We start from the raw sequence: 14,793 nt of genomic DNA, 5'->3' as shown, positions 1-14,793 counted from the left end.
TAAGTTTATGAATGTCAGTGGTCTCTGTTTCCAGCTGTCTGTTATTTCTTATCTTGCAGAGAAAATGCTCAGAAGCATTTTCATCAATAGATAACATGCAAAATAGAAAGATACCACTAAACTGGCAGAAGAAATAAGGACTGAATCATTTCAGCAGTCCTTGGAAATTGGGGACTAAATTAGGTTTAGATGAATCAAAAGCAGCACCTGCTCAGACAGTTTAAACCATTTTGACAGTATGATTAGTGGTGGTATTGATAAGTGAGAGCTCTACACTGGTGAGATAAGGCAGTAAATGATTTCTTATCTCAATACTTGTGCACAGGCTAGACTGCCGCTCAAGTGGATGGCACCTGAGGCCATTTTTGACAAGATCTACACAACTCAGAGTGACGTCTGGTCTTTTGGTGTTCTCATGTGGGAGATCTTCTCTCTCGGTAAGTGTCATGTCTCAGCGCTACGAAACCACTACCGCTAATTCACACACATACTGGACACATGCAAGGAAGCAAAGGAAACTTGCTTTATGTAAAACTCACACATCCAGACATGCAGACAACAGCAACTAACAGCTATAAAGAGCTCAAATTATCTGCATCAAACCTGTAGGTGCATCAGTCAAAAATGCAGAATTATTAATATATAAACAGCTATAACATTTAAAACACAACCTGTATTGCAAACACAAATATTAGGCCCAAGTTGAAACTAGCATAGTACGGTATACTGTACTGTACTGGATAATTTTTCTTCTGAAGTGAAAATATTGACATTCACTTTACATTTATTGGTAGTTTGGGTTTATTCTTAACATCCTCACATCTGCATCAAGCCTGGCATCTCGGTTAAACACTGGGTTCTGTTATCAGAGATGTTCAGTGAGAAGAGAGCTCAAGCTTGGCGGACTTGCTCGGTGCCCCCAGCTAAACAGCCTCACCAGATGCACTGGGTAATAACTGTCTACTTCCACTGTGTAATTGTGCCTTTGGGACAAAGGGCCTGGGCTTGCATTGTCAGCCAGAGAAAACTATTTTCATGCCACTCGTGCAAAAAGCATTAGTGAAGTTAGACTGTGTTTTTTTAGTACAGACATGGGACATTAAAACGAGAAAACACCTCCTATTTAAGCTATCCATTTATCCCCAGCTGGCAGCACAAACTCACTGTAACCAAGCAGCCAGATACGTGTAAAAGTGTGGCCCTGCTGTGAAACCACTGCAGCCTTTAAGACAGCATTGTGTGTCGGTCCATGCACCATGGCACAGAGCTCAACACACGTTTCTATAGCAAGACTCAACGTGAAATATTGTATGTTGAAATGTCTCCATGGGAAGCAGGGCAAACATAAGAGGAAGCGTAAAAAAGCAGAGAACCAGAGTTGGATGTATTGCTGTGCTGCTTTTGAATCAGCGCCATACGGTGTCGTCACCCTCTACATTTGAAAGTAAAGTGTGTCAAATTGTATATTCTTTTAAATGCAAAGCACACTGACGTCATTATGACACCTTTTTTTTTTTTTTTGGTTTCTTTCTTCCTCTTCTTCACTCTTGATACATTCTCACCACAGTTTCCGTTAAAGAAACACTTACACATCTGGGTGGTGTTAGCCTGACGTCAGAAAAATAAGTCAGGACACAAAGATACAAAATGACCGAGAAAGAGAAATAAGAGTTGCAATCTGATCGTGTTTGAAGGTCAAACGTTTCAGGATAACTCGAGTGTGTTTTCCAGATCGCTCTGTGCACCAAAGGTGTCAGGCCAGTGTCGTTTAGCAGGTTCAAATATCCGAACCTTGTTAGTATAGAGTTGGTGCCAAAAAGTGCACCAGGTCCCTATGGCCTTTGTCATGCTACATATACACCATTATCTGTGCACGTATTGTAAAAGGTCTGTATTATCATGAAATGGATCATAAAACATAAGTGATAACTATTATTATTATTTAATGAATTAAGAAATGATGTTGATCGCATAGAATGGGACTGTATTTTCCAAAATCAACAAAACTGGATATTGGATACGCGTTAGTTCAGTGAATGACTGCATGTTTTCACAGGGAGCCAAGCGTGAAGTAGGGTTTGGCTCAAAATTCAGATTTTATTACCAACATTACAGTTCAAAAGTAAATAAAATCAGCAGTGTTTCCCTTCTCGTTGATGAGTAATGCATTTGACAGATTCTCAACTCAACAGTCCAAATATAACAATACGACACATTTACTAAATATCATGAGTGGACCAAAGTTACATTATCCAATCATTTCTAAATACAAATCACTTGTACTAATACATTTTACATCGAAAATTGGTGGGTATTAGGTTTGGATGCTTTAGTGGTCACACTCACCATGTTGTGCAGAATGTGAGGGGGATTGTTTCTTAGATTGTTTTATATTCACTGCGGTGTTTCCTGCAGGTTATCATCTAATTCTAACTCTAATTCATCTGGATTAGTCAGTTTGGATTTTACAGTGTTAATTTCATACACCCTCACATAATCAAGTAAAGCACCATATATATCATACAGTACTTCCATGTTTACAGTCATGTTATGATACATGTCATACAGGTGGATTGTGTTTTGCCTTTTTTATGTGCGGCAAATAACCCTTTGCCCTCTTTCCTCTCCCAGGTGCCTCCCCCTACCCCGGTGTGCAAATTGACGAAGAATTTTGCTGCAGGCTGAAAGAAGGGACAAGGATGAGGGCACCAGATTACGCTTCCTCTGAAATGTGAGAATTCCTATTAATTATACTTATGTAAACAACAAATGACATTTATGCCTGCATGCTGTCCATCTGAGTGGACTGTATTTCAGAGCACTGACTTTTTTTTTGGGGGCTTCGATTTTCTGTCTTATCCTGTAAATCTGTCTTTGAAAATTTGGAATTGCCAACATGTAATTGTTTGCACTTTGCGAGAAAACAAAAATATGTCAGATGTAGTTTAATCATTGAAGACAAGACTCATATTCCACTGAGCTATCTTTTCATTTAAACCTGTGAGAGAGGTCTTGTTTATCTCAGCTCCATACCCCTGGCAGTATGTCCTCCTCACAAAGGCAGAGAAAGTAAAGGCAGCAAGTAAAACCCTCCCATGCCGACATACAGCTGAGAGGAGGCATTGTTTCTTTATGGTTGCATCAGCAGGTCAGGGGCGCCTGATAAGAATCATGGGCAGCCTTGCTCTAAAATGTTGCAGGAGGAAACATTAGCTACCGATAAGCTCAGCAGTGGTGAGCTTGAGAGCTCTGAAGCATTTTTTGAGCAGCACAATTAAATGCAATGTTTGACGTCCAAGTTCCCCCAGTGAGGAGAGTCACAGACTGGAGACTTTTTTTTTTAAACAGGGCCTGGTGGATGGTGCTAGACATAAATATCTGTGGGAGAACAGAGAGTCCTCTTCTTTGGTATCAGGGCTGTCAGTCAGTGATGCAGCTTGGTAAACGTTTTTGTAATAAGAATACTTTGGCTCTTTTGTACTATGTGCTCATATCCAGGCCCAGCGATCGCAGTCTGAGTTCTGTAACTGAGTCTCACCCTAACATATGTGCATACGTTGTCTGGTTTTAATTTAAAATGACTCATATAGTCAAACTTCACAAACCTTATTTGTTTTGAAAGCATAATGCTGCACTTCTGCTTAATAATGATGTGGTAACAAAAGGTCCTGAGTTTTAAAGCAACTTGTGCCAAGTAAAGCTAACTGAATGAATTTATCAGCTTCGTGAAGGAGACGGTGATTGGAAATGATATACAAAATCTAATCCAGACTGTAGGTTTCAGTACAGAGCAGAAGATCTGTAGATACAGACCCAGCGGTGCCAAGAATCGTATGTACTTTCCATCTTGGTTCAGGCAGCCTATTGATGAAAATAGAATGGCCAGATAATATATTTTGCATGCTTAAGACTGTGAGGGCTGCCTCTGATTTAAAACCAAGATTAAACCTGCTGATATCAGTTTAAATGGGATGCACTGTAATGCACTCCGAGTCAGTGGGGTTGTATCCGCTGAGCCCCTAGAGAGGTCTGCAGTTGATCATACGTGTCTGTAAACCCAGGTTTTGACACCTTGACCCTGACCCCAAACCCGTAATATGTGAATGATAAAAAGCACATGAGGTTTTGGGCAGCACTGAGTAATTAATTGGTCCCACTGCTACACTGATTCCTCAGGAATGTTGTCTACCGCTTGTTAATAAGTTCCCCTGCCCTGATGCATTGCAGAGGAATTTAGCGGATGCTGCTCAGAGAGTAGGAGGACAATAAATAGGATGCTCACTTCCCATCCTACCACACTTGCCCAACCGGACAAAGTAGCCCAGTTCTACAGATTCTCACACCCCCCCCCCCCCCTCTCCTCAGAATCACCACACTCCCCCAAGACCCAAAACATGCGTGGGCCGGCTATTTATTCTCATTACGAACCAGGCAGGAAATGTGGTTTAAATTGTGCAGTCATACAATGTGTCTACTTCCCCCCCTGAATGATATGCATAAAGGCTGTGATCATGCTCTCCACATCCTGTCACCGTTAGGAGGGCTACCACCTGGGCGAGTATACTCTACTCTCATTAATGTGAGAATCACAGCCGCTCAGATTCTTTCACCCGGGCCTGACAACACTGAGAGGAGCAGAGAGGTCTGGATGCCCTGCATGCCCAACACAGATGGAGAGGAGGGAGGGGTCGACGCAGCAGCAACAGACCATCTGCTTTTCCAAGTTGTCTGAGCGAATATGATGCTAAACGGGAATAAAAATAGTTTTAATACATAAAACTTAAGATTTCTGTAGGGAGAGACAGAAACAGGATAGGGATCCATCACCTACCGATCCCGATCAGTAACATGCTGTGAACGTAACTTAAACAGTAGCCGTGCAGCCATGTTTCTAAATTCCTGCACAAAATAAGACAGACCACTGCAATGGAAACTCACATAAAGGCTCTGAGTCCTCCCACATGGGCAGAGATTCTGACAGCTTGTCAGAGACCTGAGCCAGGACCTGTACTCGCACTTGTCTTCACACCCAAGACCAGGAGAAAATTAGATACAACCCGAGAGGCTCAGGATCACCTGAAAACAGAGAATTTAAAGGTGGCCCAGATGTGCTCACTCAGTGCGTAGGGTTTTGTGTATTGAAGATGAACAAACAAAAAGTTACCAAACATGAGGTAGCTGTTATTCCTCTTAGAGGTGCTAAGTTATCACACAACGATTTTCACACTTTACAGCACATCAGCACAAATATGATGCTTGTTGTTCTTGGCGTTGGTGTTAAATGTGTGTCCATACAGTATGCTGAGGGTTTGCATATGTTTTTTATGGGAGTATTTGCTCAGTGGTGTATTCTCTGCTTGCAGATATCAGACCATGTTGGACTGCTGGCACGGGGAGCCACAGGAGCGACCTACCTTCACTGAGCTGGTGGAAAGGCTGGGAGACCTGCTTCAGGCCAGTGTGCAGCAGGTATGATACAGTGTGTGTTGTTTGAACACTACATTATAGAGTTATATAGAGGCATTTTAGAGTTCAACATTCATCATCTAAAAATTGAGTTTATTATTTGCAGCTGTTGAGCTCTGGTGTGAACCCAAACTAAAAGTTTGCGATGGAAATGTTTTCTCAGTAACTAACAAATTACTGAGACAAAAGACATTTTGTTTCAAGTTGAATCCCCCACATATTCAAGGGATCTTGACCAGATTGTGGCTTTACAGAATAAATTTTGCAATATTAGTTACAAGGTCTGGAGAATGAGTCACAGACAGGAAGCAAAGTCACTCATCGGAGCCCTGCAGCCTAAAGAAGATTCAGAGCTGCGTCTTGCCCAGGGGGCTGCTCAGAGTAACCGAGAGGGGAAATAACACTCAACACAAACACTTGGCTCCCTTTGAAATGGCACTATCAGCTTCATTAGAGGAAGCAAATTTCAAAACACGTCAAAAAACAATGCAATTCTTAGTATGAGGCAACATGAGTGTTATATTATCATTGTCATTTTCTTTTGCTGCATGTTTCTTGTCTGTGTGGATCCAAGCACATTCGCTCTGAGCACATGGACACATGTGGCCACTCTTGTTAAATGGTGGTGTACCGTGCTAATTTCTATCTAATTTCCTCTGGCATAAACGTCCACTTGGATTCAATGATGAATGGATTAGAATTTGGTGTCAAAGGTCAAGGTCACTGTTTCCCCCACAAAACAGGTTTTTCACTACATATATTGAGTCTAGACAGACATGGATGTAAACTGTAACTTTTTGTGGGAGGCATACAATCACGAGACAGTAATTCTAGTTTTACAAATTAATGAATGCACACAGGGTTTGTAAGTTTTTCTGCATGTCTGTTTCAGATCAGGCAAAACCTTGAAAACACAGAACAGAATAAGTTATGGCTCCGTGCACTGTAACTTAACAAGGGACTGACATTTTAAAACATCATTTGGTGAAAGAAATACAAAATGTTAGAAGTAGATGAATGGAACGTAAAGAAAGAGGGGCACTTAGCATTAACTATCCCTGATGATAGAAAATTGGCCAGAACCTTAACAAGACCAGATCATTTTCAGTCATCAGGATGTACGAGGCATCTTCCAGCTACAGGAGAGAACAGGCTTCTCGTCCAGACTGAGGAAGAAAAGGAATTATACTTTTCTTCCACTGCAGAGTACACACAGGACTGTAGATTGTCCAGTGAGGCAATAAGAGACAAAGACAAGGCCACACTTTACATAGCATGAACACTACAGCATGTTGCATTACAAATGAGCCTGTAAAAGCTATCTTCATGAGAAAAAGTTCAGGTTGGAACAGTGGAGGAGTTTGACTCTCATTAATAAAGCTAATGTTTCAGAGCATGAAGGCTGGTCACAGACTCTGCTTCTCTAACCTCATGAACATTGTTTTTTTTTTTTTTTTTTCTTTGGCTGACCTGTGAATGTGTGTGTTTGTGTAGCCTGCACACAGCATCAACCTGCTTAAGCTGCTTGTCTCCTTACAGTTTAACATAAGGCTGTTGTCTTAGATGTTCTGTCTCTATGTGATTTATTCAGGAGGGGAAGCACTACATACCCATCAACACAGCCCTGCTGGCTAAGGTGGGAGACCAGTCCACTACAGTGCCGTCAGAGGAGACACCCAAACGACCCACCTCCCGCTGCGACTCAGGGAGCACATGGTGAGAACATGGATCCTTGTTGATTATCTAGTTTACATAATAGACACCTGAAACTCTCATAAACTTCAAGAGACTTTGCCGATCCTTTAACTTAAACTTTAACTAGTTCTTGATCAGCAGCTTAAAATTGTAATTTGTAATTGTGGGCCTGTTATCATGCTGATAACATTTATCTCAAAGCGCTGCTGTTCTGAAGTACAGAACCAAAAAGCTGGTGATGTGCCTGTAGACTCTCAGTCTTGTTGGCTTAAATCTAAAACAGAGTTCAAGGCATTTAAATTTAAAATAAATCACCTTCTCCAAAAGACATGTAAATTTATCCTCAGACTGTTAAACGCAAACAGCGCTGAGTCTGTTTTGCAAAGGAAATACCTAAATTCTCTTCCCGCTTTGCACTGAAAAATACTCAAAACAATTATTGTTCCTGTAACACTCAGACTAAACTCTGCAAGGAGAACATTTAGGTCTGACCTGAGGACAATGAGAGACCTGATTGGCACATGATAAGAAATATACACACGGATTCAGTGATCAGAGAGTTTTCATTATTGTGGCCCTTGTGAGGAATTTCCCCCAAAACCATAAAGTCAGCTTCAAGATTTATGTCCACTTAAAATAATATTTGTTAAAGTCTTGGGTTTTCACAAGTCGTTCAAGTGTGTTTATTGAAGAGGTGTTGAAAAGCAGCAATGACATTTACCCCTTAAGCTAAATTAAGCAGTCGTTTTAGCCTCTGAGTGTTGAAATGCAAAGTAAACAAGGTGTGTTTTCAAAGTGCAATGTCACAGATGCTACACATTGTTGATCTAAGTGATTAAGTTCCTGCGGTTTCGTTGCTGAACTTTTTGCTCCAGTGTGATCAAATGATTCTCTGAACAGAAACAGAACTATTTTATAGCACTTTGGACACTTACCCAGGAAATATTTTTTTTGCCAGGAACATCAAGATCCGTCCTGCTAGTGTGAAAACTTTCGACGAGGTTACCATGGAGGACGGGACAAATGAGAACCATGGGGTGAGTTATTCAGCGTGACACTACACAATAAACAGACACGCAATATGCACTTCAACTTTTCCCTTAACCAAGAAATTAGTTAGGTAACAGGAATTTGACATTTATATGTATAAAATAACTTTTGATTTAGAGTGAATTGTTAAATTGCTTGAAATTGGTTTCAGTCCTATCTATCAAAGTGTTGAAAGTTGCTGTTGATAACTTCCTTTCTTCCCCAGCTGTCATGGCACATCGTGTCCCAAAGGGCTTAATACTTTCACTTTGTGTCTGCTACCTCTTGGCTGTGTTTATTAGTTACTTCAACACTGTGTCCTACCATTGTTATATCAAAGGCACTCAAGTGTGTGTTGTGTTGAAATCTTTAATAATCAGGATAACCTGCACTCCTGCCTTGTCGCCGTCAAAGGCTGGACGGCCCTTTAACCCTCTGCAACTGAATCCTCATAAAACTGACATTCTGGAAACTGAGCCTTATCATATTTCTGACAATTGAAATTTACCAAAGTTGGTGATGCAGAATGCAGCAGCAAGGTGTCTCACAAATAATGGACACAGAAAACATACCTTCACAGTTTGAGATGAATTATATTGACTACTTCTTGAATTCAAGATTTTGTTTATTACTTTTAAAGCCCTCAGGGGTTTGGCTTTTCCTTATGTTTCTGATCTTTTAACCTCTGAGGCCTGACAGCCAAATGTTGGTAAAAGTTCCCCAGTCCAGGCTGAAGACAGAGAGGGATCCTGCTTTTACCTTTTTATCAGATCAGCTGAGTCTGTTCCACATTTCAGCTTTGAAGGGGCGTCCTGACGAATGGTTAAGGTTCATACCACATAACCAATCTTTTAAAAACTCCCTATTCCGTGAAATTCTTTCAATTCTTTTTGTGTTACTGCTGTTGTATTTTATGTGCACCTGTGAAGCACTTTGTGTCTCTGGTTCTGAAAGCTTCTATAAAGATAACGTGCACTCACTCACTTACTTACATTCAGAAATCTGTTATTTGTTCATCTGATGTTTGAATTATCCACTGTCTCTCTGTCTTTGCATCATCATCATCAGGGTGGCCACTCAGACAGCGGGATGGGCCTCTCGTCTGACAACATGAAGACACTGAAGCGTCTCGAATCGTTGGCAGGTCGACCTCTGAGCATCATGGCTCTAGCGTACGTTCATTGCACCACACAGCAGTCCTTCACAAATCAACACAACACAAACAAATACACTGGAATAGTCTGTAAACTACCTGCTTGGAAACCTCCCCAGTGTGCTGGAATGTAGACGATACAAGCATCATACAACACACACACACATAAGCACACACACACAGACACAGACACACACACAGACACACACACACACACACACACACACACACACACACACACACACACACACACACACACACACACACACACACACACACACACACAGGTTTCTTCTTTCTTTAAAAAAAAACAAAAAAAAGGCAGCAGCTAGTTTTCCCTTTTGTCTGAAGAAGCCATGCGTGAGGGACAGCTGCACAAAGGAGAAGTGGGAGGGAAAAGGCTTGAAGGTGACAAATTCAAGGACTGAGCACAAAAGCAGAATCGCTCCGTCACTTGAGGTTTGGCTGTTTTAAGAGTGCACACTAAAACCTCTTTGTTTTCACCAAAAAAGCCCTGAATAAGATACCTCCCAGACTGATTTACCCTATGAGTCATGGCTGTTTTCTGTAATCCAATGCTAGGGAACAAACACACATAATCTCAAAAGAGTGACGTAGACAGACAGTAAATACTCCAAAATCCTGTGGAGCATGTGATGGCTTTAAGATGTGGATTCTGCAAGAGCAGGTACATAAAACTGTCAGAAAAGAAAAAACAAAACAAAACACTGAGACAATATGTTTTCACTTTGGGTGTTATTTCTGGATATAGTCAAATCTGAATCGAATTTATTTAAATCTCTTTCACATTATGGTCTCTGTAGGTGTTTTAAGGTTTACATATTGACTTTACAGCGCCTCAGCGGCTGGGTTAACTTACGGGGTCAAACCCTTGTACTCAGTAATTACACTTTAAGCTCTGTGGTATTATTCTGCGGTTCCCTGCACAGTTGCAACTATTAATTCTCCTTCAAAGTATTATGGCTTCCACTTTAAAAGGAGGGGCATCAGTAAAGTGTCCTAAAGCAAATCTTCATGTTTCCAAAATCTCTGCTCATTTAAAAAGTGCGCGATCCTTTGAAAACCTCACTTCCACAAACACCCACACTTACTGTCTTTTGGATCTCAAAACGTGAAGTGGAGGTTACGAAGATATGCTTGTGTCATCAGGGTCTCAGTGTGGCAGAAAGAATCAACCCAGGCATGCAGAGAATGATGTATATTTTCAGGGCAGGACTTCCTTGCTGGGCAACGGCTCAATCACTGCCACCTTTGAACTTAGGAGGATTTACAAGGGCCTCCCCTGTTAGCTATAGCACTGTGAATCTTTTGTGCAGCTTAAGTCCACCTGTTGCCCCCTCTGCCTTCACCACTCTTGCCCACAACTTTAAGTCAGCGGTGATTGAACATTATTGCCAAGGACGTTGCCCCAGGAAGGATGTAGCAAGAAGTTGGGACCATTGGGAAGTTGGGGGCATTTTGGCTTAAAAATAATTTAAACAATTCATTTACAGTTTGTTTCAGCTCAGGGTAAACATGACTCATTTTATTTCCTTATGCTCAGTTACCCATCGCACCCCCCACCTCGTGCTTGGCATTGGCAAGACAATGCTGTACTATTGTTCATTATTTGTGATGCCTAGTTTACCAGGTAGTTTTGTTCATCAGAACAGCATTCCAGTACAGCAGTATCACTTCCCCCCGCTGGGCTCTGACCCTTTGGCCTCAAGAGAGAAGCTCTGGAAACCCTTAGCAACGTCCAAAGACAATAAGAGGCAATTACTCATATTCTGAGCATCAAATGAAGCAGAAAGGCTCAGGATGATTGATTGCATCATACATGAATGAGGAAAGGGTTGTCTGATTGTACTGCTTCACAAGGGGCACTTATTAAATCAAAAATATCAAGCAGTCCTCTTTTGTGGGAGTGGTCGTGTCAAGTTTGTTTTTGAAGAAAACAAACTTTTCAGGAAAAAAAAAGCTTGATTTTATTCACAGTAAGTTAAAGAGCACAGCTGGTTGTGTACCCCACACCGACTGAACCAGTCAATAAAAACTTATTTCATCAGAATCATTCCAAAGATGCTGCAATAATATAAAAAGCCTGCTGATCATCCCGTCACGCTGCACCATTGTTTGTTTACTGTACAAGCCTGATGATTCGTCCCTTATCCACTTACTTGGCTGTATCTCTGTCTTCGTGGACAGGAAAGTCAAGAGAAGCTGGCTGTTAGTGCTCCAACTAACTCTTATTTCCATTAGAGATGAATCTCTTCATTTTTTTTGACTAAACGCTTAAGTTTTTGTCAATAACATTTCATAAATGGTGTATATTCATTAATTTGTTGATCTGGTTTTTAGTTTGGTTTGTTCCGCTCTTTGTTTTATCTTCCATTTTTATTTTTGTTTCTTCTCCTTAGCTCAGGCCCATCATCTCACCACTACTGTGATGTGAAATAATGAAAATAAAAATCTGATAATGAAAAAAAAAAGACTTAGAAAATGATTATTTGACTTTAAAATAGTTGCTGAAGAATCTTCTGTAGACTGACTAAGGTTAATCAGCTAATTAACTCTAATGGATATTTGATCATAATAGATGAAGGCATTTTTGTTTTGCTGTGCTCTGAATGAATAATGAAAAGCATCACTCCAAATCAAATTGTAGTGACAAATTATTTTGTATTTTTAGATTGTTTTTAAGCACGAGGACAAACTGTTTGTGTGTTTTTATGTTTACAGACCTGAAAAGGTTATATTTATGTTGTATCTGTTTGCATTTTCAGGATGAAGGCAGTGAGTAAGAGTAAAGAGTCTGTGCTGTGTGACACAGAGAAGGAGAAGTACCCCACCACAGTTCCCTCTCTGGACTTCAGCCTGGAAGACTCACTCCTGGACGATTCAGCTCTGGATGATGGCCTGGAGTGTCACAGCCCACCGCCTGACTACAACTACGTGGTGCGCTACTCCACCCCACCTGTGTAACCTCCGGCTCTTTCCCTGGAGAATCTGACTTGGCAGCCTCAAGGCCTTCGCTTTGTTCTCCTCTGTTTTGACTCTTATCTCTGGACTGTCCTGTAGCTACTACGTTTGAGAGGAAAACCCATGAGATTCCCTCTCAAAGTGTTTAGAAAGGACGCTCTGAAATGACTCATGAATCTACCAACTTCCAGGGCACTGCTGTGCAACAAAAGAAAAACCTGTAGACTGTTGATTCCTCTCCAGTTTTCAGACGTAGGCTGACGTTAATGCTGCTGGTCCGTTCCACATTCACTGTGATATGTCAAACAGCTGAAAACAGGCTCAGGTATTTCGCTCATCTACTGTGAAAACAAACCACCGCGATTCCAAATTTACCACACATCTGTACAAACTTTGACCTTTTATAGGGAAAGAATAACATCCAGAAAAGATAGGAGAGTGGATAACTGAGGCTTTTCAAGTTTATACTGAGACTATTTTTGAAAATTTAAAACTGGAAAATAATTTGTCAGTAAAGATAAAGAAAAGCTCTTTTTGCAGCGTAGCAACTTTATTTCCATGGGAAGGCTGACTAAAGATCAGTTTTGCTCAAAGCAGATGAAATAAAACTATGAAACTATATAAACTATGAAAAGTCTCTTATTAGGTGTCATTGCTCCTGTTTTTCCATAAAACTATCAGCTCAATTAACTCAGGTTGACCCAGAGTGACAGAGGAGAGGTGTGCTCTGTCATGTAGTGGATGATTTTTAAGCTCTCCAGGTTATGGAAAATCACAGCTCAATGGAGGAAACAGGGTAAAAGCTGAGAGACCAGACTGCTTCAGATTTAACATTACAGCAAATAGTTACTGTATATTCAGATTCCTCCTGATTGAAGAATCATTTTTTTTTTGTTCAGTCAAACTAAAAAGAAAGTGAAAATGAAACCAGATTTGTTTATTTTCTTGTGTACAAATTGAGCTGGCAACATAAGATTAGACCAAGACTCCATAGAAACGGTTTATTCAAAAAGCACTAGTGAAATACATTGTGTATTTATTTAGATTGTAAATACTGTCACTTGTGTTCACTTAGATTTGAAAGTTAAAAGTCTGATTTAAAAGTTAACCAAAGGATTCTCCCGCTCAGTCTCCCTCATATCAACGTATAATATTCCACTGTTTGATTCCACACTTAAATGCTGTTTGTGCTGCTGTATTCACTCATATCCTTTGTCTTGTGCCAAGTATTAGTAAAGCTTGCAGGGCAGGCTACAAAAACTCTACATGTGTGTGTGAAGGTAGCACCAGTCACCTCTGGTTCACTGTTATATTATTTCGTTGACCTTGTTTCAACAGCCTTTCGATCAGTTTATTTGTGATACAGGATGCACTGAACACACTGTGGACCAAACCTTCATCCATGCCCACGTTATTGTGCACACACCCTGTAGAAATGCGACTAGCTTGTGCTTATTGATGGCTAAAGAAAGCAGTATTTGTCAGTGAGTAAACTACAGTATAAAATGGGTATTTTTTTTTAACCCCAAGTGATATTTTATTTGTGGACCAATTTTTTTTTTATGTGGAGAAGAAGTGATTATGCACTGATACTTTATATCAAGTATAATTTTTGTATTCTAAAGGTATATTATTATGAAACAGTGTTGAGGGTCACATGTTACAAAGATTTCTGATTTAATATTGCATTTTTATTTAACTCTAGTACGTAATATGAAATTAATGTTTTAATGCAATGTTTTATTTCTTGCCATCCTAGCATCACCATGTTCCCCTCTTATGCTCCTGTCTTAAATTACGAGCTTGGTTTTATTATTTTAGTTACTGCTATCGTAATAACAATCAAATATTTCAACCTGAATGCAAAGAGAAATTATTAGTATTTAGATTTTATTGCATTTCTTTATACATCACCATGAATAATAATTCCTGCAGCAGCTCAAACCGTCCTCCAAGCCTTTTCTGTTTTGTTCATTTAGTGTAACAAGTTAGTTTTAATGAAAGTAATGTTCCCCAACACTGTTAACTGAGCATATGAAGTAAATAAATGAATAAAGATCTATATATTTATACATTGCTTGAAGTCTCGACTCATAATTGCTTGAAATTATTCGATGAGGAAAACGTATTTGTTTTTACGGGCACCACACTGCAGCGTGGCTCTAAGAGTTTTGAACAGGTGCTCATGATAAATCCCAGTGACCTTGATGATCCCCTGACCTCTCCTCTAGCGACACCATGAGGTTCACATTTGTCGTTCACATTTTTGCTCAGTTTAATCAAAAATGATTTGCTACAAAACTACAATTCAGCTCAAAACCTGACAGAAGTGTGCACATTTTTCGTGCTTAAGCATTCATTTTGCTGAGAAAGAATTTGTTTTCATGGCTTCACTCAATCAGACAAAAACATCATTTGTGTTTTTTAATCAAGCCAGGAGTCTTGCGCACATCCTTTTCCTGATATTC

At 40.2% G+C, this 14,793-nt stretch overlaps 1 protein-coding gene across 1 annotated transcript in view; it reads left to right on the top strand.

The window, feature by feature from the left end:
• Positions 1 to 14,397, top strand: part of kdrl (kinase insert domain receptor like) — a 41,722-nt gene extending 27,325 nt beyond the window's left edge. The window contains exons 24-30 of the mRNA XM_041047961.1: positions 326 to 437; positions 2,632 to 2,731; positions 5,364 to 5,469; positions 7,058 to 7,182; positions 8,120 to 8,198; positions 9,259 to 9,362; positions 12,130 to 14,397. Coding sequence (XP_040903895.1) covers positions 326 to 437; positions 2,632 to 2,731; positions 5,364 to 5,469; positions 7,058 to 7,182; positions 8,120 to 8,198; positions 9,259 to 9,362; positions 12,130 to 12,328 — 825 coding nt within the window. The 3' untranslated portion in view covers positions 12,329 to 14,397. The remainder of the gene's footprint in view (positions 1 to 325; positions 438 to 2,631; positions 2,732 to 5,363; positions 5,470 to 7,057; positions 7,183 to 8,119; positions 8,199 to 9,258; positions 9,363 to 12,129) is intronic.
• Positions 14,398 to 14,793: the final 396 nt, after the last annotated feature.

Source organism: Toxotes jaculatrix, chromosome 10 (assembly GCF_017976425.1).
Source record: "Toxotes jaculatrix isolate fToxJac2 chromosome 10, fToxJac2.pri, whole genome shotgun sequence".
Lineage (NCBI taxonomy): Eukaryota > Metazoa > Chordata > Actinopteri > Toxotidae > Toxotes > Toxotes jaculatrix.
The sequence above is the reverse complement of the archived record's forward strand: the minus strand, read 5'-3'. Positions and strand labels throughout refer to the sequence as shown.